Raw genomic sequence first — 25,786 nt, forward strand, 5'->3', positions numbered from 1 at the left:
AACTCTGCAGCTCTACATGCCAAGAACAGATGCATACTGGTAAGTAGCATATTCCTTTTACAGGTGTAATTACTCTACAGGAGCATGCAACTTCTTACATCAAGACAAGATCTGTATTAGCGAGTTGTGATTTTTGCAGAGTGTTACCTGCCACTGTTAGCTCACCTTAGAGCGCTGTTAGGCTAAATGGTAATACAAATTCAAAGCAGTGTTTTGCAACCAGCACTCACCGCGTCAGTGTTTTTTTTTCTCTCCTTTCCTTCTAGCTATGATGCTGTACAATATGGCTAACACACATTAACAAAGCCAATTGCTCTCACTTAGACGAGATCTATTGGCTTTGCCAGTGCTTGTTTTTACTGCACCTCTATTTGAAATTATTGGCCACTGTACAAAATGAAGTTGCTTGTAGTCCTGGTACTGCATCATGCAAATGTCATTTCTTTTCACAGTTTTGTTTAGTTAGATTGCATGCTCTTTTAAAAAACAAAACTCTATTCTTAAAACCATACATGAAAGTGACCCTGACTGTATTTCTCTTCTAATTTTGTTTTGAATGAACCTCTCCGGTGTAAGGAAGTGGGTTTCTGTTGCACTAACCACCCCCCCCCCCCCCCCCCCCCCCACACACTTTTTGCCTGATGCACTTTTCCTTGGTGTGCCCTGGGTCCCTGCCAATCAGGTACCCAGGGCCTGTGTGTGCCTTCCCTAAAAACTGTACTAAAGCCTAAACCCAATTGGCATCTCTGGCCACATGTCAGCCCCTGGTAAATGGTACCCAGGGCATTGTGACCAGAGAAGACCCCTAAGGGCTGCAGCACTTATTGTGCCACCCTTTGGGGCACTGTACCCTGACACACACACACTGCCTTTGCAGGCTGAGTGTCCTGGTGCAGAACTAAACACAGATTCGACATGGCACACATCCTTGTGTGCCATGCCCACAAACCCACTGCCCTGGCATACATCAGCCACCCCTCTAGCTGGGTGCCCTATGCCAGTGGTGAGGACACAGGTGCATGAGCCCTGTGCCCCTACAGTACCCAAGGCCATTCCTGGGCACTGTAGGTGAAGGATGCCATTAAGAGTATATGGTGCTGGGAGGTTGTCATTACGAACTCCACAGCACCATAATGGCTACACTGAAGACTGACAAGTTCAATATCAAACTTCTCAGCACATTAAGCCCACACTGATGCCAGTGTGGGATTTCATGTAAAATGCACTACAAAGGGCACCTTAGAGATGCCCCCTGAAACCTAACCTAAAACCCACGTCTTGTCTGATAGGCTGTCTAGGCTGCCACACAGCAGACATGTTGCTGGACCCCTGGGTGGAGAGCCCCCGCTCTCCTGGGCCTGCAACAATGCACATCCTGGGCGAGGTGCTAGGTCTCCTCCCCCAGGATGGGCAGGGGGGAAGCTTCAAAGGCATGCCGCCTTTGTGAGCTTCTCCAGGCCACTTGCTGTACTTGGCAACTGGCCCCCACCGGTTCTGACCCCCACTCTGGCAGGAAGACTGGCGGGTAACCATACATGAGGAAAGGGGTTGTGCCAGCCTGTGCCAACTCCATTTCTCAGGTGGGAGAGGCGAGGTGAAGCACAACTCCGGGCTCCGGCCATCTTGAGGATGGGGAGCCCTGCCCAATCACAGCTAGGCTCCTGCCCCCCTCCCAACGGAGAGGAGCAGGATTGGGGGTGTACTCACCCCAGGACAGAGACCCATTGGACCCTGCCCTCACCCTACCTGTAACGCCCCTAAATTTAGTATTTAGGGGCACCCTGAACCTTCCTTCCTCAGATCCTGATTCGAAAACAAGCAAGAAGATCAAGAAACCAGAACACCCGCCGCGTAGCTGCTAACAAGAGGACAACACCAACTGACATGGCCCCAGCCCAACCGGCCTGTTGATCCTTGAACCTGCTCCTGTGGAACTCCGGCGCCTTCAGTGGTCAGCAAACTCAAAAACCCCAGAGGACCTGACCACCTTGAGACTCTACCAAGACTGGGACTCCCACGAGCAGTGGTTCTGCTTAAACAGCAATACCCCTGGTGCCAGCCAGGAACCGCGAATCCAGCACACTCTGCACCCGCCGAGCCCGGCCTGTGCCCGAGTGGACAAGGAGCCTGAGGACGTCCCCCCGGCAATTCTGACCTGGAATCCAGTGCCCAAGGACCCTCCTCGATGAGCCAGACAACGCCTGCAGCCTCAGAACCAGGGACCCCTCCAACCGCGACCAGCAGGGGGTAAGATTTTCGATGTCAAGACACCCCGGCACCCCATGGCCCCCTGTGCCCAACTCCTGGGTGCCTACCTATCCTCTAAGATCCCAACTTACCCCTCGAAGTGTTGGTTGCTCCTGAAGATCCTCCGTCCCCGAGCCTGCGTTAACTTTCCAAGATCTCCATTGCATAACATTGAGCGCCAGACTGCTCAAAAGCACCCCGCACTCAGCCGCCCGAGTGCCCCTGGCAGTGCAACCTATGTCCTAATCTACTTCCCCATTTGCCCTGAACAAGTGACCAAGAGCCCAGCTCCCACAGCCGCATGGCCTGCTCGCCAGCAGCCACCAACCGAAGGCCCCCTGCCTCTCATTGGATAACATTGGGCCTAACTACCTCTGCACCCGGCTGCCCCTGTTCCGCTGAGGTTGTACCAACTGTACCTACCTGACCCTGGGAGACCCCTCAGTCTATGCCCAGAACCTTAACTCTGCCAGTCGAGTACTTACCTAAAAGCTGATAACTCACTGTTAGAGGCATATGAGCTGCAGATCACACACTAAGGATAAGATCGCCATCTGGTGTTGGGCTCGGATGATTGCAGGTTGTTGTTGTCTTCGGAAGAAGTCTTTGGTCACGAGATTGGTAACTCCTCCCCTGGACAACAGTGCGCATGGGCATCCACTCCATCCTCAGATTGTTTTTTTCCGCCATTGGGTTCGGATGAACTTTTTTCAGCTCCAGCAGAAAACTTATAGCAATCCCTACAACTCTCATAACTTCAAAACTCGACGTCGAAAACCATATCGGACCGACTCCGGACGCGGCTCATGGAAAGGACACCTTTTAAAAAATGCCCCCGATGTGGAGCAAAGTTCCCTCATAGTGATCACCACAAGGTCTGTAATTTGTTCAGACCACAACGAATCCAGCTGTCCAGCCTGCGCCGCATTCCGTTCGAAGAAAACCATCCGGGACCGGAGAGCTCGACGCCATATTATGGCCAAGCCGGTTCCGTAACCAGAAGACATCTTTGCACAGGACGTCCCTGACGATGACTCCGAAGATCTCCAAATCGTGTCCGAGGCCGACGATTCAGATCCGGGGCAGCCTGTGAGTACCAGCCCCCCTACCCCAACACCACCCAAAAAGACATTGGTCAAAACTCTGCCAACTGGGCCCAGTCGCGATCCAAAAACATCTTCTGAAGCCCCGCCCTCGGGTCCGGCTCCGAAGAAAAGTAAGCCTGCAGGTGGCTCGGGCTCGAGCAAACCTCACGTCATTGTGCCTTCGGCACCAAAGCAGGCTTCGGGACCGAAAACTCCATCGGACCCGAAACGTCACTCGGTCCTGACATCTCCACCGGCACCGAAACGTTCTTCGGCGCCGAAATCTCCACCGACCCCCAAAGGGCTCGTCGGCACCGAAAGGCTCGTCGGCACCGAAAGGCTCGTCGGCACCAAAAGGCTCGTCGGCACCAAAAGGCTCGTCGGCACCAAAAGGCTCGTCGGCACCAAAAGGCTCGTCGGCACCAAAAGGCTCGTCGGCACTAAAAGGCTCGTCGGCACCAAAAGGCTCGTCGGCACCAAAAGGCTCGTCGGCACCAAAAGGCTCGTCGGCACCAAAAGGCTCGTCGGCACCAAAAGGCTCGTCGGCACCGAAAGGCTCGTCGGCACCGAAAGGCTCGTCGGCACCGAAAGGCTCGGCGGCACCGAAAGGTTCTTCGGCACCGAAAAATCCACCGGAACCGAAAAGTTCTTCGGCACCCAAAACATCTTCGGTGCCCAAACACGTCCATAAAGACCCGAAAAAGTCGGCGCAACAGCCGCCTTCGGACACTGAGGAACTCTTTCGACCTGATCCTAAGCAACAACGGATTTACATAAATCCAAAAACTGGACATGTCACAGCGGTGCCCTACAAGAAAAGGAAGCTGGACTCACCACCTCCTCCAGCACCTCCAAAGAAGGACGACTGTGCCACTTCACCCTTACGTCCTTCCTCTCCTACATTACCTCCTATTCCATCCCCCCACCCCCACCGCCTGCACCTCTACCATCTCCTTCTCATACACCACCTCCACAGGATGATGATGATTTTGTGGGCGGGGGAGACCCAGATTTCTTTACTTATCCCACTGATCCTACTGATCCCTTTACACTCCCGGACACAGCACCAGTAGATGACTGGACTTACCCTATGCCTGATGTGCCTGACGCCGCTCCATACCCCTCAAAACCCTCCGCTCCTGATGACCATTTAGGGTTCGGTCAGCTTAACAGATCAGCGTCGTTTCATGGTGTCACCATGCACGCCGACACTCCTGAGGAGAATTTTCTACTTGACACTTTTGAGCAGTCCCAGAAAACAGTCCACATTCTACCCATGATTAAGGGAGTGATAAAGCATGCCACTGAGGTTTTTAAAGACCCTGTCAGGGCCAGGGTCCTCAACCCCAGAATAGAGAAAAAATACAGACCAGCGCCACAAGATCCTGCGTACATCAAGGCGCAACTCCCCCTATGCTCACTAGTCGTCTCCAATGCCAGAAAAAGGGCCAACTCCCAAACAACCGGAGAAACACCGCCCCCAGACAAGGAGTCTAAACTCCTGGAGGCTTCCGGCAAAAGGGTTGCCGCTCAAGCAGCTAACCACTGGCGTATCGCAAATACACAAGCCCTATTGGCTCGTTATGATAGAGCCCATTATGATCAACTGGAGGACCTCTTGCAACACCTGCCTGAACCTTTCAAAACACAGGCCACTGACCTCATACAAGAAGGCAAACTAATATCCAATGCCTCCATTAAATGTGCATTAGACGCAGCGGACACCGCCTCTAGGGCAGTCAACACAAGCGTATTGCTTAGACGCCACGCATGGCTGCGCATTTCCGGCTTCAAGCCGGAAGTACAAACCTCCATTCTTGCTCAACTCTTTAATCAGGAGCAACTATTCGGCCCGGCAGTGGACACTGCCCTGGAAAAAATGAAGAAAGATAATGAAACTGCAAAATCTATGGGAGCATTGCAGTCTACTCAACCCAGAGGCTCCTTTCGTCGCTCCTTTTATAGAGGAGCTTCCAAAAATGTGGGAACAGATAACTCTTCCACCTTAAAACATCAGGTCAAACATCCCCTAACAAAGGATATTTTAGAGGAGGGTATCGGGGAAACAATAATAAAGACCGGGGACGGGGCAACAACAATCAGATCATTTCCACATGATCACTCTCCAACAGGTCCTTCCATTACTTCAACAAGGAGACTTCCTTGCCACATTAGACCTCAAGGACGCATATTTTCACATCCCTATGCATCCCGCTCACAGGAAGTATCTAAGATTCGTGGTAGACGGTCAACACTATCAGTTTACAGTTCTCCCATTCGGAGTAACAACTGCACCAAGGGTGTTCACAAAGTGCTTGGCAGTTGTGGCAGCATATCTCAGGAGACAACAAATCCACGTCTTCCCCTATCTGGACGACTGGCTCATAAAAGCCAATACTCTAGACAAATGCGTTCACCACACCCACCGCACTATTCAAACCCTGCACAACTTGGGATTTACCATCAACTATCCCAAATCTCAACTACAACCCTCCCAAATACAACAATACCTGGGAGCCACCATAGACACAGCCAAAGCCGTAGCTTATCCCAGCATAGCCAGGATAGCCAACATACAAAGTCTGATCGAAACATTTCAAACCCAACACTCTCTCCCCGCAAGAGTGTTAATGCAACTCTTAGGCATGATGGCGTCATGTATCTCCATAGTACCCTACGCACGCCTTCAAATGCGTCCCTTACAGGAATGTCTAGCACAACAGTGGAATCAGGCCCACGGACAACTTACCGATCTGGTATTGGTGGACAACCGCTCGCTTCGCTCACCTGTCCAAAGGGCGGCCGTTCTTGGAGCCCCTTCCACAAGTTGTGCTGACTACCGACGCATCTCTCACAGGGTGGGGAGCTCACCTCCTTCAACACACCACTCAGGGACGGTGGACCACTCAACAAAAACAGTTCCACATCAATCACCTAGAACTTCTAGCGGTGTTCCTAGCACTGAAATCCTTCCAAGTGCATCTCCAAAACAAAACTGTCCTCATCCGCACGGACAACATGACCACAATGTATTACATACAGAAACAAGGAGGGACACATTCTCTACAACTGTCCCAACTGGCGCAACAAATTTGGAGATGGGCAATTCCCCGGAACATCTACCTGCTAGCAGAACACCTCCCAGGGGTTCAGAACCAGGTGGCCGACCTCTTAAGTCTCCACACACAGCAGATACACGAATGGGAACTACACCCCAAAGTCTTACTCCCATTCTTCCAAAAGTGGGGACAACCAGACATAGACCTGTTCGCCACACCAGAAAACGCAAAATGCTCAACCTTCGCCGCCAGGTACCCACACCCGCGATCAAAGGGCAATGCAATATGGATGAACTGGTCAGGCAGATTTGCGTACGCTTTTCCGCCTCTCCCTCTCTCTCCGTTTGTGGTACGCAAACTGAAACAACAGTCGCTGACACTCATCCTAGTGGCTCCCACTTGGGCACGTCAACCCTGGTTCACCACACTTTTGGAACTATCGCTAGTTCCACATCAAAAACTGCATCTCTCCCCGGATCTCTTAACCCAGAACCATGGAGAAATCAGACACCCAGATCCTCAAACACTGAACTTGGCAATCTGGCTCCTGAAGTCTTAGAGTTCGGGTACCTCAACCTTCCTCCAGACTGTAAGAATATCGTTAAAGACGCCAGGAGACCTACTACTAGGGCATGCTATGCTACAAAATGGAAACGATTTGCCATTTACTGCGCTAACAATGACATACAACCACTGGATGCTTCCATCCAGAACATCATTTGCTATTTATTGCACTTGCAAAGATGCAATTTAGCGTATTCCTCTATACGTCTACATCTAGCGGCATTAGCAGCCTATTTGCAAAATAGACAACACCTGTCCCTCTTTAAGGTACCAGCTATTAAAGCATTTATGGAGGGTCTTAAAAGAATCCTCCAAGGTTACCACCTTCCCCGGTGTGGAACCCTAATATTGTTCTAACAAGGCTCATGGGTCCACCATTTGAACCAATGCACAAATGCGAACTGCAGTTCCAAACATGGAAAGTGGCTTTCCTCATCGCAATCACATCCCTGCGAAGATTAAGTGAAATACAAGCCTTAACTCTCGAAGAACCCTTCCTACAACTACATCGGAACAAAGTGGTTCTTAGGACGAATCCAAAATTCCTCCCTAAAGTCATTTCTCCTCTCTATCTAAACCAGTCTGTGGAACTGCCAGTCTTCTTCCCTAATCCAGACTCAGTAGCCGAGAGGGCACTTCATACCTTGGATGTTAAAAGAGCCTTGCTCTATTACATCGACAGAACAAAACCCTTTCGGAAAACCAAGCAACTGTTTGTTGCTTTCGCTCCACCACACAAAGGCAACCCCATTTCCAAATCGGGTATCGCTAGATGGATAGTCAAACGTATCCAAATATGTTACCAAAAAGCTAAACGTACTCTTACCGTTCCCCCTAGGGCGCACTCCACGCGTAAAATAGGGGCCTCTGTGGCATTCTTAGGGAACATCCCCTTAGAGGACATTTGCAAAGCAGCCACATGGTCTACTACACACACCTTCACTAAGCATTACTGTGTTGATGTGCAATCCAAACAATAAGCTTCAGTAGGCCAAGCTGTCCTCAAAACTCTATTCCAAACTGCTGCAACTGATACAGGTGACCACCGCTAGGGGAGGCACTGCTATATAGTCTATCCTTAGTGTGTGATCTGCAGCTCATATGCCTCGAACGGAATATGCTGCTTACCAGTATGCATCTATTCTTGGCATGTAGAGCTGCAGAGCCACACACGCCCACCCGCCTCCCCGGGACCTGTATCTGTTCCAGCATTGTCTTAATTAGACACTACACATGGACATCCTTTCTCTTTACTTACACACTCCATCATTTCCCATCATGGCGAAAAACAATCTGAGGATGGAGTGGATGCCCATGCGCACTGTTGTCCAGGGGAGGAGTCACCTATCTCGTGACCAAAGACTTCTTCCGAAGACAACAACAACCTGCAATCATCCGAGCCCAACACCAGATGGCGATCTTATCCTTAGTGTGTGGCTCTGCAGCTCTACATGCCAATAACAGATGCATACTGGTAAGTAGCATATTCCTTTCTTCCATAGGCTAACATTGACTGGTTTCACTTGGAAATTCTTCGAAGTGCGGAGTTTTGGAACTTTAAAATATTCATCTAAAATCAGCCAAACAACGAATTCAGATTTACTCACCTGTTATCAGGAGAGACCTCAGTGCTGCATCTTGTAGCTCAGTATTGACCCTGAAAAGTAATTTTCACCGTACGTACCAGTAACTTGAATTTCCTTCCATAGGATATCATTGCCTGCTTTTGCTGAAAAAGTTTCCAAGTGTCGATTTCTGAAACTTACAAATATTCTTTAAAAATCGTGCCAACGATAAAATCGTAATTACTTGCCTGTTTTAGATAGATGTCCCAGTGCTGAACCTAGGAGCCCAGCACTGGATTACAAAAGTAACGAGAACATACTTTACCCGTAACTCGAATTGTCTTCAATAGGAAACCATTGACTGTTTTTCTATTAAATTTCTTCTGTTGATTTTGCAAACTTATAAATATTCCTTAAAAATCACCTGTATAACTTAAACGCAGTTTCTCAACTGCTTACAGGTGGCACTTACTAGTGCTGGATCCAGGAGCCAACACTGACCTAGAAAAAGTAACCATAACCACACTTTTGCAGCGTGAATCTTTCTGGATTCACTATGCTGTGCATTATTCCGCGATCTTGTGGTTGGGTCCGGATTCGTAGTCTTTTCTTTGTGTTTTTTTTTTTTTTTTTCGTAGCCCAGGTGGGCGTCGACGTACACCATTTGGTGCACCTCCCGTGACGTCGTCGTGCTTCCTGCGGAAGTCCCACCTTTGGGGCGCCATCTTCAGATTCTTTTTTCCGCCGTTGGGTCTGGATCGTCATCGGGAAGCTCCAGAATTACACTCGAAGGAAGAAGGAAGAAAAGCGAGTTTCGTCGATAGAAACACTAGAAGATATCAGGAAAGGAAAAGATTTCATCAGGAGCGCGAAGAAAGGAGGACCAGCGCCCTTTTTCTTCGACGGCCCTGGAGAATGCATGCTCAGAGACCCTGAGCGCAATGGACAAGACGCCATTCAAGTTCTGCCCAAACTGCCACCACAAGTTCGCGCAGAGAGACCAGCATCCGGTCTGCAACCTCTGCCTACCGGTCGATCACCAGAGTATCGACTGCAACGCCTGCTCAGCCTTCGCGCCGAAGACACTCAGGGTGAGAGAGCGGCAGAGAAGGGCCAACGCCAGCATGGATGGCAAGGGGAAGCCCCCGACGCTCTACGCTCTGGGCCTCTCCTCGGACGACGAGGACAACGTCGCCGAGACAGCCGAAAACTTCACGGTCGTAGAGACCGACAAGAAAAAAGAAGACGAGGTAAGAGAATCGTCGAGCGCAAAACAGAAAGTACCTCGACAACACGAGGGTGACTCGAGAAAATCTGAGTCAAAGTCCACGAAGGGAGCCCCGGCGCCGAAAACTTCGACGTCCAAAGGGGGAACCACGGACAAGAGGCCGAGCGGATCCTTAGATAAGGACTCCCTGGTGCCGAAAGACGCCGAAAGGCAAGGTTCGTCGAAAGCATCCCATGAAACGGGCCGATCGACGCAGAAAGAACGTTCGACGTCGACGCAAGTTTCATCGAAAAGACCCGCGGTCGACGCCGAAAGCATCTCCGAGATGGAGAAAAAGAAGAGGCGGCTCGAGGCCGAAATGGAGAACATCCTTCAAAGAAAGGAGTTTGACGCCAGAATGAAGGAATTCAAGATTCCAACGGTTTCATCAGCGGACGTCGAGGAGGTCGAAGACGAGTTCGACGCCGAAGGGCTGACAAGGGAACTCGAAGAGGAAGAAGAGCCCTATTATGAGGGAGAAGCCGAGGAAGAAGACCAACGGTCGTTCTACGAATCGGCGGCATCTACCAGCAACGACGTCGAATGGCACGATCTCGACACCGAAAACCCGGAGGAGCCCGTGGACACGTACCCTTCGAGCCCTTCGCCACCCGACGACATCGGGGTCTACAATATGGTGGTCAGGAGCGCAGCAATGGCCTTCGGCGTCAAACTCGACGAGGAGAAACCGAAAGCCGATTTTCTCGTCGAGACACTGCTCCCCATCCAGACAAGGAGCCAGTTCCTCCCCATGCTACAAAGCGTGATGAATCAGGGGAGAGAAGCCTTCAAGGAACCTGCGACCTGCCGGTCGATCACGCCCAGGACAGAGAAGAAATATAAGCACTCCTCCCTGGACCCCCCTTACATCAAGGGTAGCGTGACCGCGGACTCCATCATAGCCTCCACGGCCAGGAGAAGGGCCAACGTACCAGCAACTTCGGGCCCACCCCCGGATAAGGAGAGCAGGAGGATTGACCTCACAGGAAGAAAGGTCGAGAGGAACGCCGCAATGCACTGGCGCATGGCGAATTCAAATGCACTCCTCAATAGACACCAATACCAGCACTGGGATGAGATGGGGGAGTTAGTAAAGCACCTCCCCGAAGAATACCGGCAGAGAGCCACTCACCTGATAGATGAAGGCAAAAACATCGCCAACTCCTGTATAAAGACGGCGTTGGATGGGGCAGAGACTTCAGCAAGACTCATGGCCATAGGGGTCACAGAGAGGAGGCATGCATGGCTAAGAATCTCGGGATTCAAACCGGAAGTGCAGAACAACATCCTTGGCACCCCCTTCAATGGAGAGACACTGTTCGGAGCAACAGTGGACGACAAGCTCACCCAGCTGAAAAAAGAAAACGAGACAGCGAGGTCCATGGGGGCCCTACAGCTGAGGGGAATGAGGCGAGGAAATCCCTCGAAGACCCTACGGTAGGGGAGGAAGCCAGCAGGGGACGTCGCACCAGGCGTTCCAACAAAGTCAGCAGGGTGAAGGTCACGGACAAGGTCAGCAGAAGCAAAACTGGCAATATCAACCTCGGGGCCAGTCCTTTCGCGGGAGAGGGAACGGACGTGGCCAAAGGAGGAGAGGGGGCGAACAGCCCTCGACGAAGTGACTCAGCACGCAAGAGGACGCCTACCCTCGTCAGGACCCCAAGGGTGAGGCGCAAAAAAGTGTCATCAGGGGGAAGAGAAAATTCAAGAGCCTACGAGCATACGACACCAGTAGGCGGAAGACTGAGGTTCTACCTTCAGGAGTGGCGGCGTATAACCACAGACAAGTGGATACGGAACGTTGTGCAGTACGGGTACTGCGTAGATTTGGAGAAAAGACCTCCAAACAGGAAACCAAGGGGAAGACTGAGATCGGCCCAAGAACTGGCAATACTCAGAGAAGAAACGCGGAAACTCCTGCAAAAGGGAGCCATAGAGACAGTGCCGTTCAGAGAACGCAACAAAGGGGTCTACTCAAACTACTTCGTGGTTCCGAAGGTAGACGGAGACCTCAGACCCATACTAGACCTCCGTTACCTAAACAAGTTCATCAGAACGCAAAGGTTCAAAATGACTTCACTGCAGGAGGTTCTGCCACAGATAAGAGAAGGGGACTTCATGGTCACCGTGGACCTCAAGGATGCCTATCTTCACATCCCAATAAACAGAAGGCACAAGGGCCTTCTAAGATTCAACATCGAACAAGAACACTACCAGTTCACGACCCTAGCCTTCGGATTAAAATCAGCACCAAGGGTCTTTACAAAATGCCTGTCGGCGGTAGCGGCGCACCTACGAAGGCAGGGAATACATGTCTACCCCTACTTGGACGACTGGCTGGTCAAGGCAAACTCACGCGGAAAGTGCGAGAGGCACGCAAAACGCGTAACAGACACCCTCACAAATCTGGGATTCTCGATCCACTGGGGAAAATCATCGATGGAACCGGAGCAGGTGAAGATTTTCCTGGGGGCAAAGATCAACTCCCGCAACAGTACAGTAGTGCCCAGCGAGAGGAGGACAGAGGCTCTACTGAAGGAGGCGAAGCTCTACCAGAAGGGGCGAGCTCTGACAGTGAGGGCTGTGAGCAAGATGATGGGGATGGCGTCCTGTATCCAGCTGGTGCCGAATGTACGCCTGCACATGAGACCATTCCAGGAATGGCTACAACAACAATGGTCACAAGCAAACGGAAGCTGGGAGGATCTAGTGGTTGTTACGCACGCAGTGCAGGAGGAGATAACTTGGTGGAACAGAGACAACATAACAGCAGGGAGAAGCCTGACACCACCAATCCCAACAGTGACCATTACCACGGACGCATCGCAGAAGGGATGGGGAGCGCACATGGACAACCTCAGAGTGAGGGGTCTATGGGCCCCAGCAGATGCGGTCTGCCATATCAACTACCTCGAGTTGAAAACAATCCTGCTAGCCCTGAAGGCATTCCAGAGGCACCTGTTCAACAAGAGGGTGTTGGTCCAAACAGACAACACCACGGCGATGTTCTACATCAACAAACAAGGGGGGGACACAGTCGTTCCCGCTCTCATCCCTAGCTCAGGAGATTTGGAGATGGGCCATACCTCTCAGGATAGATCTACTGGCAATTCACCTACCGGGGAAGGACAATGTGGAGGCAGACTGGCTAAGCAGGCAGACCTCAGCATCACACGAGTGGGAGCTCAATGGCCAGGAAACGGAGAAACTCTTCCGGAGATGGGGGACTCCCACAATAGACCTTTTTGCAACACGCCACAATGCAAAATGCCAAAGCTTCGCGTCCAGGCAACCAGATCAGCAATCCAAGGGAAATGCCCTATGGATAAGCTGGTCGAGGACATTTGCCTACGCCTTTCCACCGATACCCCTGTTGCACAGAGTGCTCGACAAGTGCAGAACCAGCAACATGACCCTGATCCTGGTGGCTCCACAGTGGGCGAGGCAGACATGGTTCTCACAAATTCAAGAAATGGCACAAGGCGACCCATACAGGTTCGAGAGGAGGAAGGACCTGCTCTCAATGCAAAACGGAGAGGTCCTGCACCCAGAGCCAGAGACCCTCAACCTGGCGGCATGGCTCCTGAAGACCTAGAGTTCGCACACCTAAGATTGCCGCCGAGCACGATGCGAGTGCTACGGGAGGCGAGGAAACCAACTACACGAAAATGCTACAGCGCAAAATGGAAGAGGTTCACTGTGTGGTGCCGGAAAAAGGGCCTGCAAAACAGAATGACAAGAGACTCAACAGTACTGAGGTACCTCACACACCTTCTAAAGAGTAACCTCTGCTCGAGCTCACTAAGGGTACACCTAGCGGCCATCGTGGCCTACACCAGAGGTGAAAAAGGTGGAAGTTTCTTCAGCTCGCAGGTGGTGAGGAGATTCATGGAAGGAGCCAAAAGGATGGCCCCCCCGAAAAGGTTGCCGCCGCCGGCATGGAATCTGAATGTGGTCCTGACGGAGCTCATGAAGGCACCGTTTGAACCCATTCACAAGGCCACACTGCAGATGTTGACTATGAAAACAGCCTTTCTGGTGGCCATAACCTCACTACGCAGGGTGAGCGAGCTTCAAGCACTAACGCTGCAGGAACCCTACATTCAGATTCACAAAGATAGAATAGTCCTGAGAACGGACCCACACTTCATGCCCAAGGTAGTGTCGGCGTTCCACATAAATCAGACTATCCAGATACCAAGTTTCTTCCAAAACCCGACTACAAACGCAGAAAAGGCACTGCACACCCTCGATGCCAGAAGAGCGGTGATGCACTACATTGAGAGAACCAAGGAACTCAGGAAGTCGAAACAGCTGTTTGTGTCCTTCGCTACTAGCTTCATGGGTAGACCAGTGACTAAGGGCACCATCGCAAGGTGGATTGCCCTCACTATTCAATTCTGCCACAAACAGGCTGGACAGGAGCTAGCGGAGGGGCCGCAGGCTCACTCCACAAGGAAGAAAGGGGCCACCGTGGCCTTCCTGGCGAACACGCCCATCCAGGACATATGCCTCGCGGCAACTTGGGCATCTGTGCACACGTTCACGAAACACTACTGCGTGGACATTCAGATGAACAAGGAAGCACAGGTTGGACAGAAGGTGCTTCAGCACATTTTCAACGACCAACGCTCATCTACCACCCAGCCGCCACAGAACTAGGAAAACCGCTACAAAATCGATGCACAGCATAGTGAATCCAGAAAGATTCACGCTGCAAAACGGATAGTTTCTTACCTGTCGGTGTAGTTTTGCAGCTTGAAGATCTTTCTGGATTCACTAGCGAACCCACCCACCTCCGCCAGGAAGATGAGGCTGGAGGAAGAGGGGGTAAAATGGAAAAGATCAAAGAAATACAAACATACAGATAAAGGGACAAGAAGGATTAATCAATCGCCTAGGGTTAAAAAAAAAAAAAAAAGAGGAAAGGAAAAAAGAACCCGAAGATGGCGCCCCAAAGGTGGGACTTCCGCAGGAAGCACGACGACGTCACGGGAGGTGCACCAAATGGTGTACGTCGACGCCCACCTGGGCTACGAAAAAAAAAAAAAAAACCAAAGAAAAGACTACGAATCCGGACCCAACCACAAGATCGCGGAATAATGCACAGCATAGTGAATCCAGAAAGATCTTCAAGCTGCAAAACTACACCGACAGGTAAGAAACTATTCGTTACCTGCTAAGTGAATTTTCTTCCATAGGATAACATTGGTAATTTGATCAGAAAAAGTTTCTGTCAACTTTTAAAAATCACAACAGTAACTAAAACGTATTTACTCCCTTGTTTCCAAGAACTGTCCCAGGACTGAATCTAGGATCCAGTCTTGGAGTTAGAAAAGTAATCCTGAAAGTAATCAATTGCATATAACTTAAAATTCCCATTGAGCTCAATGTATTATTGTGTTTGAAATTGTGTTGCCTATTGCAACAAACTGTAACTATTGCATTTCAAGTCAATTGCCTCTTCCAAAGTATTTAACTAAAGCATCTCATTCTGAGAAAGTATATTTTGATACCTCTGGTTGGTTCTAAAATGAAACAACCATATATTTCTATATACAAACAATTGGCCTAGAGTTCAGTTCTTGAGTGTGTGAGACCATTTGCTGACTGAGTGTGTGCAACAAATGCTTTTACACTGTCCTCTGATATTGCCTTACTGCTCGACCAAGCTACCACTTTAGAGAGTAAGGTTATATCTAACTTTAGCCTCTGCCAAACCTCTGGGGACTGTGGACTCTGTGCACACTATACCTATTTGGTAACAGTATATACAGAGCCACTTTATCACATCCGGTTCTAGCCGTCATCTGCATGCTTTAGTCTCTCCGAGTGCAGCCTATCCTAAGGCTGATGCGTGTCTGCCTACTCGTTTGTATTTCTGCAGCTTGCCCACACCTTACCGCATAGATCACAACCTCTTTCTTTGAAACTATATCCCTGCAGCTTAACAATACTTAATCTCCACTTGCCTATCTATTCATCCCACCAACCCTTGCATTAACCCACATAATAATCCTCACATCTAGCTACTATTAGTTTAATTCCCTCCAACGAAATTGGAGTAAATGCATGAAATAGTGTCCTTGATAGCAATTGACTAGTCCAAACAACCAATGAAACAACTAATGGTAACCATTACTAACCAATAACCACCAATATATCCATGAACCTTGTGTCCTGGAGTAGCATGCTACCTCCCTCAGTGTTTCTATGCCACGTCTGCTCTGTTTAATTAACTGTATAATGATATAATTGTAATATCGAGCATGTTTGTGTAAGTAATAAATGGCAACAGAGGAGAGAATTACTTACCTTCCGTAATGCTCTTTCTGGTGGATACTCTAACCACAGATTCCTTACCTTAAAAATATTTCCCAGGTGCCAAACTGGATCTGGAAACTTCTCATAACAATGCCCGTGAGTCGCATGGTGGTGCTGGGAACTCTGCATGAGCTCCGTTCTGCCCTGGAAGTGACTGATGGGAGCACATACAAGTGCCACTCGTATGCGCTGACGTCCGTTTCTTACTTGACTCTACTGTTGGAAGATGCCCTGCTGCACCTCAGGAAGGAAATGCCATTCATGATCTTCTGGTTGAGCTTGTTTGCTTGCCATTAAAGAATTCCACCAGTTGGTTCACTATCAGGGATATGTCACTACAGCCAACTCCAGAGGTGCAGAGCCTCTTGCCACAGGAACCCACTCCACCGTGCTCTTTGCAGTACTACGTAGTGGTGGTGGTGGTGTCCATGAGGACCTGTACCAGCCCCCGTGATAGACGGCAGGAAGGCCTTCAGTGCCAGACAAATGGCCTGCAACTCCAACAGATTAATATGGAGATGGGCTTCCACCCTAGTCCTCTAATCTCGACATCCCCAACCCAGCAGTAACACATCCTACACAACCATCAGCTCTGGCTGGGGAAGGGAGCGTTGCCTGTCACTGGTCTAATTGCAGCTGAGAAGCTACCACTGCAGATCGAGTGGTCACCTTCCAAACCTGGATGACATCTGGCTAGTTTGTTGGCTTAGTGCTGGACCCACTGGGAATTTCAGATTCCCAGTGGCATAGTCTTGAAGCACGATGCAGAAGGCCAACATGCCAAGAAGCATCCGTGCTGCTCTCGCAGTGATCCGTGCCTGAGATTGAAACATCTGACTCATAGCCTGTATGTCAAGGACTCGTTGCAATTGAGAGAAGGTCCAGAACTGCACAGGATTCAATACGGGCACAGTACAAAGAGAACCCTCTGCAAAGGCATCCGGTGCAACTTTGGCTCGTTAATCAAGAACCCCAATGATGTCGGGAGGTTTGCAGTTGTCTGGAGGTGGCCCCCGACTGATTGTGAATAGCCCACATTCAACAGGCAGATGTCCAAGATGAGAAAACCGCCATAACTTTTGTGAACACTCGAGAGGTGCTGGTGAGGCCGAAGGGGAGCAAATCAAATGTAAAATGCATTTGGCTTATCTTGAACGGAAGGTAATGTCTTTAGGACTGTAGGATGGATATATGAAAATTTCTGACTGCCATACCCAAGGCTGCCATCCAGTCACCCGAATCCAGGGCAGGGAGAACCTGGGCCAGCACGTGCATTTTGCATTTGTCTTTCCTTAGTAAGGCATTCAAAGGAGACCCAGACAAAGTGCCGTGGCCCTACTATTCTTTAAGTGTTCTAAGTCTTTTTCACTGAGTAGACAGCCAAAAGGGTGGCCTGTATATTTCCTTAGGAAACATATGGATCACATCGACGAATGGCGATGGAGCACCACACTGGTGTCGACTGCGAACCCCAGACAAACAGTAGTATCCAGGCCAGCACAAATATTTGGCTGCATCTTGGCGATCTTGAATAGTCTGAGCCAAGGAGGCCCAAAGCTATTCCTGCACTGCAGGCAAGACCACCAGACCCTGGAATAGGGTGCAATGTAAGGAAATCATGGTCCAAACGAGGCAGTCTATTGTATTGTAATTGCATTTATATAGCGCTTACTACCCCTGACGAGGCGTCAAAGTGCTTTTTCGGCGAGGAGCACGCTACTCCGGGACCCATAGAGGATTTGTGTTGAATTAGTATAGTGAAATATGAAAGTAAGTTTAAGTGGTGGATAGGTTAGTCAGTTATTTGGATTCGGAAGGATAGAAGAGGAAAAAAGTTTGTATTTATATAGTGCTTGTTACCCCTGATGGGGTGTTGAAGCTTTTTTTTTTTGTGCGAGTAGCACGCTACTCCGGAAACACATAAAGGATTAGTGGTGAATTAGTATGGTGAAATATTAAAGTAATTTCAGTGGTGGATATTAGTCAGTTAATTGGAGTGAGAAGGATGGCGGAGGGATAGAAGGGGAAGAAAGGTTTGCATTCATATAGCACCTATTACCCCGATGGGTGTTGAATCGCTTTTCTGGCGAGTAGCACGCTACTCAGGAACCCATAAAGGATTAGTGTTACCAGCCAACCTGCTTCCTGACAGGTGAGCAAGAAAAGGGCTTGGACCAACTGCCTATTAAAATGCCAGTAAGTGCTTTAGTGAACAGAAGCAAGAGCTCAGATTGAAAAACTTCTGTAAGGACATTAGTCATGAATTCAGCTAAAAGCAGTTGTAGGTCCATGACCTTAGCCTCTCAACCAATTACTACAGCAAAGGAAACCTTCTCTTCCATTGAAGGCCCGTAGGCAAAACCAACCCTGTATCGGTGAAGCATCAAGCTCATTGGTCTCCTATAATTCCATGTAAAGTCTGTCTTCATCCTTATCATAAGGTGCAGGCGTAAATAGTCTCCATCTCCACCATCGTCATCTCTGGGTGCTGGGAAGCTGAGGTCAGACTGAGCCAAACGACAATGGAGCCTTTGAGGGGTGCCTCTGTGGGAGTGGAAGCATAGACTCTGGCTCGGGTTGTATTTGGGGGGTGGTGGGGACTGGTGTGCTACAGAGCACAACCTCGGTAAGGGTTGTGTATCCAACTCATCTAGAGTTGGGGATGGAGGGGCCAAAGCAGGTTTCGTAGCTGGAGTGGAAGTCTGCACCAGAGTCAGTTCAGTGCTGAACTCGTGACAGGTCCAAGGGGCTCAGATGGCATTGAGGATGGATCCACTGGCTGAAATCCAAATTCCTTGTGCCTTAAAAGCACACTAGAGGGTGGGGGAAGAGTACTAAAGATACGCAGAATTGCTTCCTTTTAATAGCTGTGACCGGCTGTGGTGTCACCAATGGCCCATGGGACTCTGGGTGCATCAGGATGAATTGTTGGATCAGCTTCTCAGTTGAAGTCCAGGAGTGAGATTGATTGGTACTTTTAGGGCCTTATAATTTCTCTTTTCATTGAGTGGCAGGATGGGATCCAGCCCCCCCTTCTTTCCTATGTTTTCGGTGGACTTCAACGACAAAGATGACTACTTGAAGTGAGTCTGCACCCTTTCCTTTGAGCAGGACTTATGAGGCCAGTGACGTCTTCCTGTGTTGGGTGACATACTGCTTCGCTTTGTGGTCACTGATTTCTTCGGGTGCATGAGTGCACTAATCGCACAACTTGGAGTCGTGCCCTGAGACCAAAGAAGCACCTCATGCAGGTCTGTAGCCAACATCTGTTTTGTGCAGTAGTGGCATGGTTAGAAGCCTGTAGTTTTAAGAGAGGATATGGTTCCCTTAAACACTAGATTTTGTTTTGAGAGTTGTCAAAACACGGAAAGTAGGAGCGGAGCTCCGGATTGGCATTCAAAAGCACAGAAAGGAACTGATGTATGTGTGCGGGGGAGACGCTTATTTGCGGCTTCACTTCCGGAATGGAACCAAGCCTATGTGGATCTGCATGGTGCTGTTGCATGGTGCCGCCTAGAGGTACGCAGGAGCATTGATTTGAAAAGTTTCCAGATAGTCTGGCGCCTGGGGAATATTCTAAAGGTGAGTAATCTGCGATTAGAAGTATCCATCAGAATGTGTAATGTTTTGCCTAAGGATGTTTTAGTTCTTGTATTCCTTGACCAGTGTCTTTCACTAACCTTCAAAAGGTTTGCGAGCAACTGGATACTTTCTTGCAGAGTGGTATATATTTTTTGTCCATTGTATATTAACTCCCTTCTCCTTTCGCTAGCAAAGGGGAAACTCCGCATCCCTGCAAAGTGGCCAGAGTGCCCCAACTTACCACCCACTACCCAGGCCTGGCCTGTGGAATCCTATACATGGAGACTCGTGGAGTCATGAAAGGAAGAGTGCTGTGTTAGAACGCCAGGTACTAATAAGGGCAGAGAACTGGGGGGGTTCAAGACCGATTTGGGTAAGACTGGTTTTGGATGTTTATGTTGACCCATTGTCTGTGTTGGTGGGCTAAACGTGGGAAGCTGCACTTTCTGCCAGTAGTAAATGTATTTTTCAAATGCATTCTATTTTATTTTACTCTACAGTTTACCATCTTAATTTATTTTTCTTGTTGCTTTGTGTTGTATTTTCTTTTTTCAGAGAAACCTTTCAATTTTTATTGTGAAACTCAGTTGTTGAACTTTTACGTGAGACATACGCAGGGCCTCTGAAATTATTGGGCCATTAAAGACCAAATTATGGTGCAGTGTTGACTAACTTTTGTGTCAAAAGGCAAATTTCATTGGATAACACTTAATAAGATTAGTGCCTGTGCAAGGTTTTCACCTCAACAATCCCAGTTTAACTCCTCAACACAACAATCAGCAACTCAAGATGAACTCTTTCCTTTGCAAAACTGTGCCTCTACACAGCACTACAAATTATGCTTTATTTATTATTACGTTTCGGCCCATTTAAGTTAGAAACAATTGGTTTGAGGCATGTGTGCTGTAGATGCACATACTTTGCATACTCCTGCCATCTAGTGTTGGGTCCGAATGTTTGCAAGTTGTTCTTCGAAGATGTCTTTCCAGTCACAAGGTAAGGTGACCCCTCCTTTCGGTGATAATGCCCATGGGCATTGACTCCATTGTTAAATTGTTTTTTGCCCCCTGTCAGTTTGAAACCGTTGAACAAGTTACTTACCTTCGGTAACGATGTATCTGTAAGAAACATTAGTTAGTTAGATTCCTCACCTTAGAATATCCCCAGGCGTCAGACTGGATCCGGAAGATTTTTCGTCAGCAATACCCCTTGCGCGTCGCTAGGCGTCGTCTGCGGCTCCGCGTCCGTCGTCGGCGTCGTGCGCCGGAATGACGTCGTCGGAGTACTTAGACGCCGCCCTCGCGCGCTGACGTCAGTTCTTGTACATAGCTTTCCGCGCCAGGAACGCAGAGCCATGCAAAGACCGACACTGGTGGCAAAAATAAAATCTAGGGGCCTGAAAAGGATAACCTTAACCCTAGATGTCAGTTCGCAGAACGGGGAGGATGGGTGGGTCGGTGAGGAATCTAACTAACTAATGTTTCTTACAGATACATCGTTACCGAAGGTAAGTAACTTGTTCATCTGAAAGAAACACGTTAGTTAGATTCCTCACCTTAGAATAGATACCCAAGCAATACCATCCCCGGTGGTGGGTCTGCGAACCAAGATCACACCAGAAAGTCCTGGAGGACAGAACGGCCAAAGAAGCCATCCCTCCGGACTTGGCTGTCAAGGCAATAATGCCTGGCAAACGTGTGTAACGAAGCCCACGTCGCCGCCTGACAGATGTCCTGCAAAGGGACTCCCCGTCCCAAAGCAGTAGTAGCCGCTGTGGCCCGAGTAGAATGGGCGCGCAGCCCAACAGGAGGGTCCTTTTTTGCCAAAGAATAGCAAATTTTGATACACAAAACGACTCACCGAGAGATGGTCCGTTTGTGCACAGCTCTCCCCTTCTTAGCGCCCACGTACCCAACAAAAAGCTGGTCGTCCACCCGGAACTGTTTTGTGCGGTCCAGATAAAAGGAGAGCGCACGTTTTGGGTCCAGACGGTGGAGCCTCTCTTCCTCTTTGGAAGGATGCGGAGGCGGAAAGAAGGTGGGCAAGGTGACAGACTGCCCAAGATGAAATGGAGTCACCACTTTCGGAAGAAAGGAAGGACGAGGCCGAAGGACAACCTTGTCCGGATGAACAGAGAGAAAAGGAGGCTTTGAAGATAAAGCCTGGAGCTCACTCACCCGTCTAGCCGAGGTGATGGCTACCAGAAAAGCAGTCTTAAGCGTCAGCAGACGAAGAGGACAATTGTGAAGAGGCTCGAAGGGAGCGCACATCAGGAATGTCAAGACCAGATTCAAGTCCCACTGAGGCATTACAAAAGGGACAGGAGGGAACGTGTGAGTAATGCCTTTTAGAAAGCGTGTAACCACAGGGGACTTGAAAAGAGAAGGCTGATCAGGAAGCCGCAAGAAGGCGGAGATGGCAGCAAGATAACCTTTCAGGGTGCCCAGGGCAGAGCCCTGCCGGGCCAAAGAAAGAAGAAACAGGAGAACCTCAGAAAGAGGGGCGGAAAGGGGATCCACAGCCTTTGCTGTGCACCATGCCACAAATTTGTTCCACCGGCAGGCGTATACCGTCTTTGTGGAGGGACGCCTGGCTGCCAGAATGATATCACAGACTTCAGGAGGCAAGTCAAATGGCATCAACTGCCGCCGCTCAATCTCCACGCATGGAGGTGGAGGCTGGACAGGTTCGGGTGGAGGACCGTCCCCTGCTGCTGCGACAGAAGATCCTCCCGAAGGGGCAGACGTATCGGGGGATCGGTCAACATACTGAGTAGCTCGGGATACCAGTATCTTCGTGCCCAATCCGGAGCCACCAAGATGACTTGGGCCCGGTCGTGCCTGATCTTCTTCAGCACTCTGGGCAGAAGTGGTATAGGCGGAAAGGCGTACAACAGACCGCAACTCCACTCGTGACGAAAAGCGTCGCCGAGCGAGTGCCGCCTTGGAAATTCCAACGCGCAGAACTGCTGACATTGCGCGTTCTCTTCGGTGGCGAATAGATCTAACCAAGGCTCTCCCCACTGCTGAAAGAGACCTTGCGCCACTTCGGAGTTCAGACGCCATTCGTGATCCATCATGCACCGGCGGCTGAGTTCGTCCGCTCTGGCGTTCAGAGAGCCCGGCAGATGTTGAACCACTAGGGTGACGCCCTGGTGTTCCAGCCACGTCCAGAGGCGCAGAGCCTCCTGACAAAGGGTCCACGACCCCACCCCGCCCTGTTTGTTGCAATACCACATGGCGGTGGTGTTGTCCGTGAACACCTGCACGACACTGCCCCTGACAGAGGGAAGGAAGGCTTTCAGTGCAAGTCGGATCGCTCTCAACTCCAACAGGTTGATGTGGAGACGAGACTCCGCCGGAGACCAGAGGCCTCTGATCTCCGCCTCTCCCATATGGCCACCCCAGCCCAGGAGGGACGCATCCGTCACTACGACATGCTCCGGTTGGGGAAGGGAGAGGCTCCTGCCCATGACCCAATCGCGGTCCGTGAGCCACCACTGCAACTGTTGTGCAGTGCCCTCTGAGATCAAGACATGGTCGGACAGGTTGCCGTGATGCTGGGCCCACTGAAACTTCAGGTCCCACTGCAGAGCCCGCATGCGCCGCCTGGCGTGATGCACTAGTAGGATGCAGGAGGCCATCAGCCCCAGAAGCCACAACACTAGCCTGACCGAAACCCAGGATAGAGGCCAAAAGATGGGAATCAGGGCCTGTATATCCCGGACCCGCTGTTCCGGTGGATAGACCCGGAACTGCGCCGAATCGAGAACCGCTCCGATGAAGAGGAGCTTCTGAGAGGGACTCAGGTGTGACTTCGGCACGTTGATGGAAAATCCCAGCAAATGCAGGAGATCCGCCGTAGTCTGGAGGTGGGAGACGACTGCCTGGCGCGAGCCCGCCTTCAACAACCAGTCGTCGAGATAGGGGAAGACTGGGACCCCTGATCTGCGCAGATGAGCTGCGACCACCGCCATCACTTTCGTGAACACCCGAGGGGCACTGGTGAGGCCGAAGGGGAGCACGGTAAACTGAAAATGCTCTTGGCCCACCGTGAACCGCAGGTAACGCAGGTGGGCCGGCAGGACGGGGATATGGAAGTATGCGTCCTGCAAGTCCAACGCTACCATCCAGTCTCCGGGGTCTAGGGCAGCTAGAACCTGAGCCAAGGTTAACATCTTGAACCTTTCCTTTCGGAGGAAGGCATTGACGTTCCGGAGGTCCAAGATGGGGCGCAGGCCCCCTTTGCCCTTCTTGGGAACCAGAAAGTAGTGGGAATAACAACCACGACCTACTTCTGGACTCGGAACGCGCTCGACGGCCCCCTTGGCCAAGAGGGCCGAAACTTCCTCGCGGAGAAGATTCAAATGATCCCCCGAGATACGGTGGTGCTGCGGTGGCATGGCTTGAGGGGTCGTCTCGAAGGGGAGGGAGTAGCCCCTTCGGACGATTTGCAGCACCCACCTGTCCGATGTAATGGACCGCCAGTGGAGCAGGTGATGGCGAACTCTGCCGCCCACTGGCGTGGAATGGGCCTGAAAGCTCGGACTAGGAAGGCTTTGAGGCGGATGCTGCCGGGGTGGATGTGGGCTGACCACGTCGTCCTCCAGATCCGCCACGGCGGAAACCACGTCCGCGCGCAGGTTGGTTCTGCGGCTGGTGGCTGGGCGGACGTGAGGAGGCGCCCCTTCCTTGGCCACGAAAGGGGCGAAAAGCGGAGGTGTGCGCCCGCGTAGCCGAGAGGCCCAAGGACTTGGCCGTAGCCCGGGAGTCCTTAAAGCGGTTCAGCGCACTGTCCGCCTTCTCACCAAACAGGCGAGTGCCATCAAAGGGCATGTCCATGAGGGTGTTCTGGACATCCCCGGAAAATGACGTGGACCGCATCCAGGCGTGGCGGCGGAGCGCCACCGTGGTGGAAATCGCCCGACTCAGCGAGTCCGTGGTGTCAAGCCCACATCGTATGGCGTGCCGCGCTGCATCCCTCCCATCGGCCAAAGCCTGGGTAAGACGTGTCCGGACCTCCTCCGGACACAGGGGCAGCACGTCCTCCACCGTATCCCACAGAGAATGGGAATAACGGTCCAAGAGACAGGCGGTGTTCAAAGACCGCAGGCCCAAACTAAGGGACGAGAACAGTTTCTTGCCAAACTGCTCGAGTCTCTTGGAATCCCGGTCCGGCGGAGCGGTCGGGAAGGAGGATTGGGAGGTAGAGGCCTGGATAACCAGACTCTCGGGGGTGGGGTGTTGGGACAGGAAACTGGGGTCGCCCGGAGCAGGGCGGTGGCGCCTGGCAACGTTCCTATCCACAGGAGGAACTGTGGAGGGCTTGGACCAGGTGCCCTGCAGAACGTCAGTGAGGGCCTCATTGAACGGCAGCAGAGGCTCAGTGGAGCTTGCTGCGGTTTGAAGCACCTCAGTGAGGATGTTAGTCCTCACAGCCACGGCAGGCAGCTCGAGCCCAAGGGCTGCGGCCGCCTTGCGCAGCACCACAGAAAATGCTGCACCCTCCTCCGAAGCCACAGTCGGAGGAGAAGTGAATCCAGTGTCTGGCGAGGTATCCAGACCACTGGCCTCCCCCAGTTCATCTGCCCAGTCCCGTGAAAGCTGCGACTGAACAGCCATAGGGTCCTCGAACCCCTCCCAGTCGCCCCCGTCTTCCGATTCCTGATAAACAGGAGGAATGATCGGAGCCGGACTGTAGAGATGATAGGTCTCAAGCGGCGCCGGACGCGGCGTCGGTCGACGCCGTTGCGGCGCCGGGTCCGGAATAGGGCTAAACTGGGGTTGGACGCCGTCCGGAGTCGGCACCGAAGGCGTCGGCGGCACCGGAGGTGTAGGCGTCTGCGCTGGCGGCGCCGGTGGCGGCGTCGGTGGTTCATTCGCCGGCGCCGGTGGAGGAGTGGTTAGGTCAACCGGCGTCGACGGGGGCCCAGGTATGGGCCCCGCGGGGACCTGCGGCGTCGAGACCGGAGTCGTCGCCGGGGCCGAAGCCGCCGGCAGGCAAGGTAGCCCAGTCGAGTCCGCGGGGCCCGAAGGTGCGCCAGCGGGCGTCGACGGCGGGGCCAGGCTCCTCATGGCCGAGAGGAAGGCACTG

At 51.3% G+C, this 25,786-nt stretch overlaps 1 protein-coding gene across 5 annotated transcripts in view; it reads left to right on the forward strand.

Moving 5' to 3' along the window:
• Positions 1-25,786, forward strand: part of KDM6B (lysine demethylase 6B) — a 950,060-nt gene that overhangs the window by 740,956 nt on the left and 183,318 nt on the right. For all 5 annotated transcript variants that reach the window (XM_085639043.1, XM_085639042.1, XM_085639045.1 and 2 more), the window contains one exon: positions 19,884-20,021. In XM_085639043.1, the coding sequence (XP_085495169.1) occupies positions 19,884-20,021 (138 nt within the window). The remainder of the gene's footprint in view (positions 1-19,883; positions 20,022-25,786) is intronic.

Source organism: Triturus cristatus, chromosome 12, assembly GCF_964204655.1.
Source record: "Triturus cristatus chromosome 12, aTriCri1.1, whole genome shotgun sequence".
NCBI classification, from domain to species: Eukaryota; Metazoa; Chordata; class Amphibia; order Caudata; family Salamandridae; genus Triturus; species Triturus cristatus.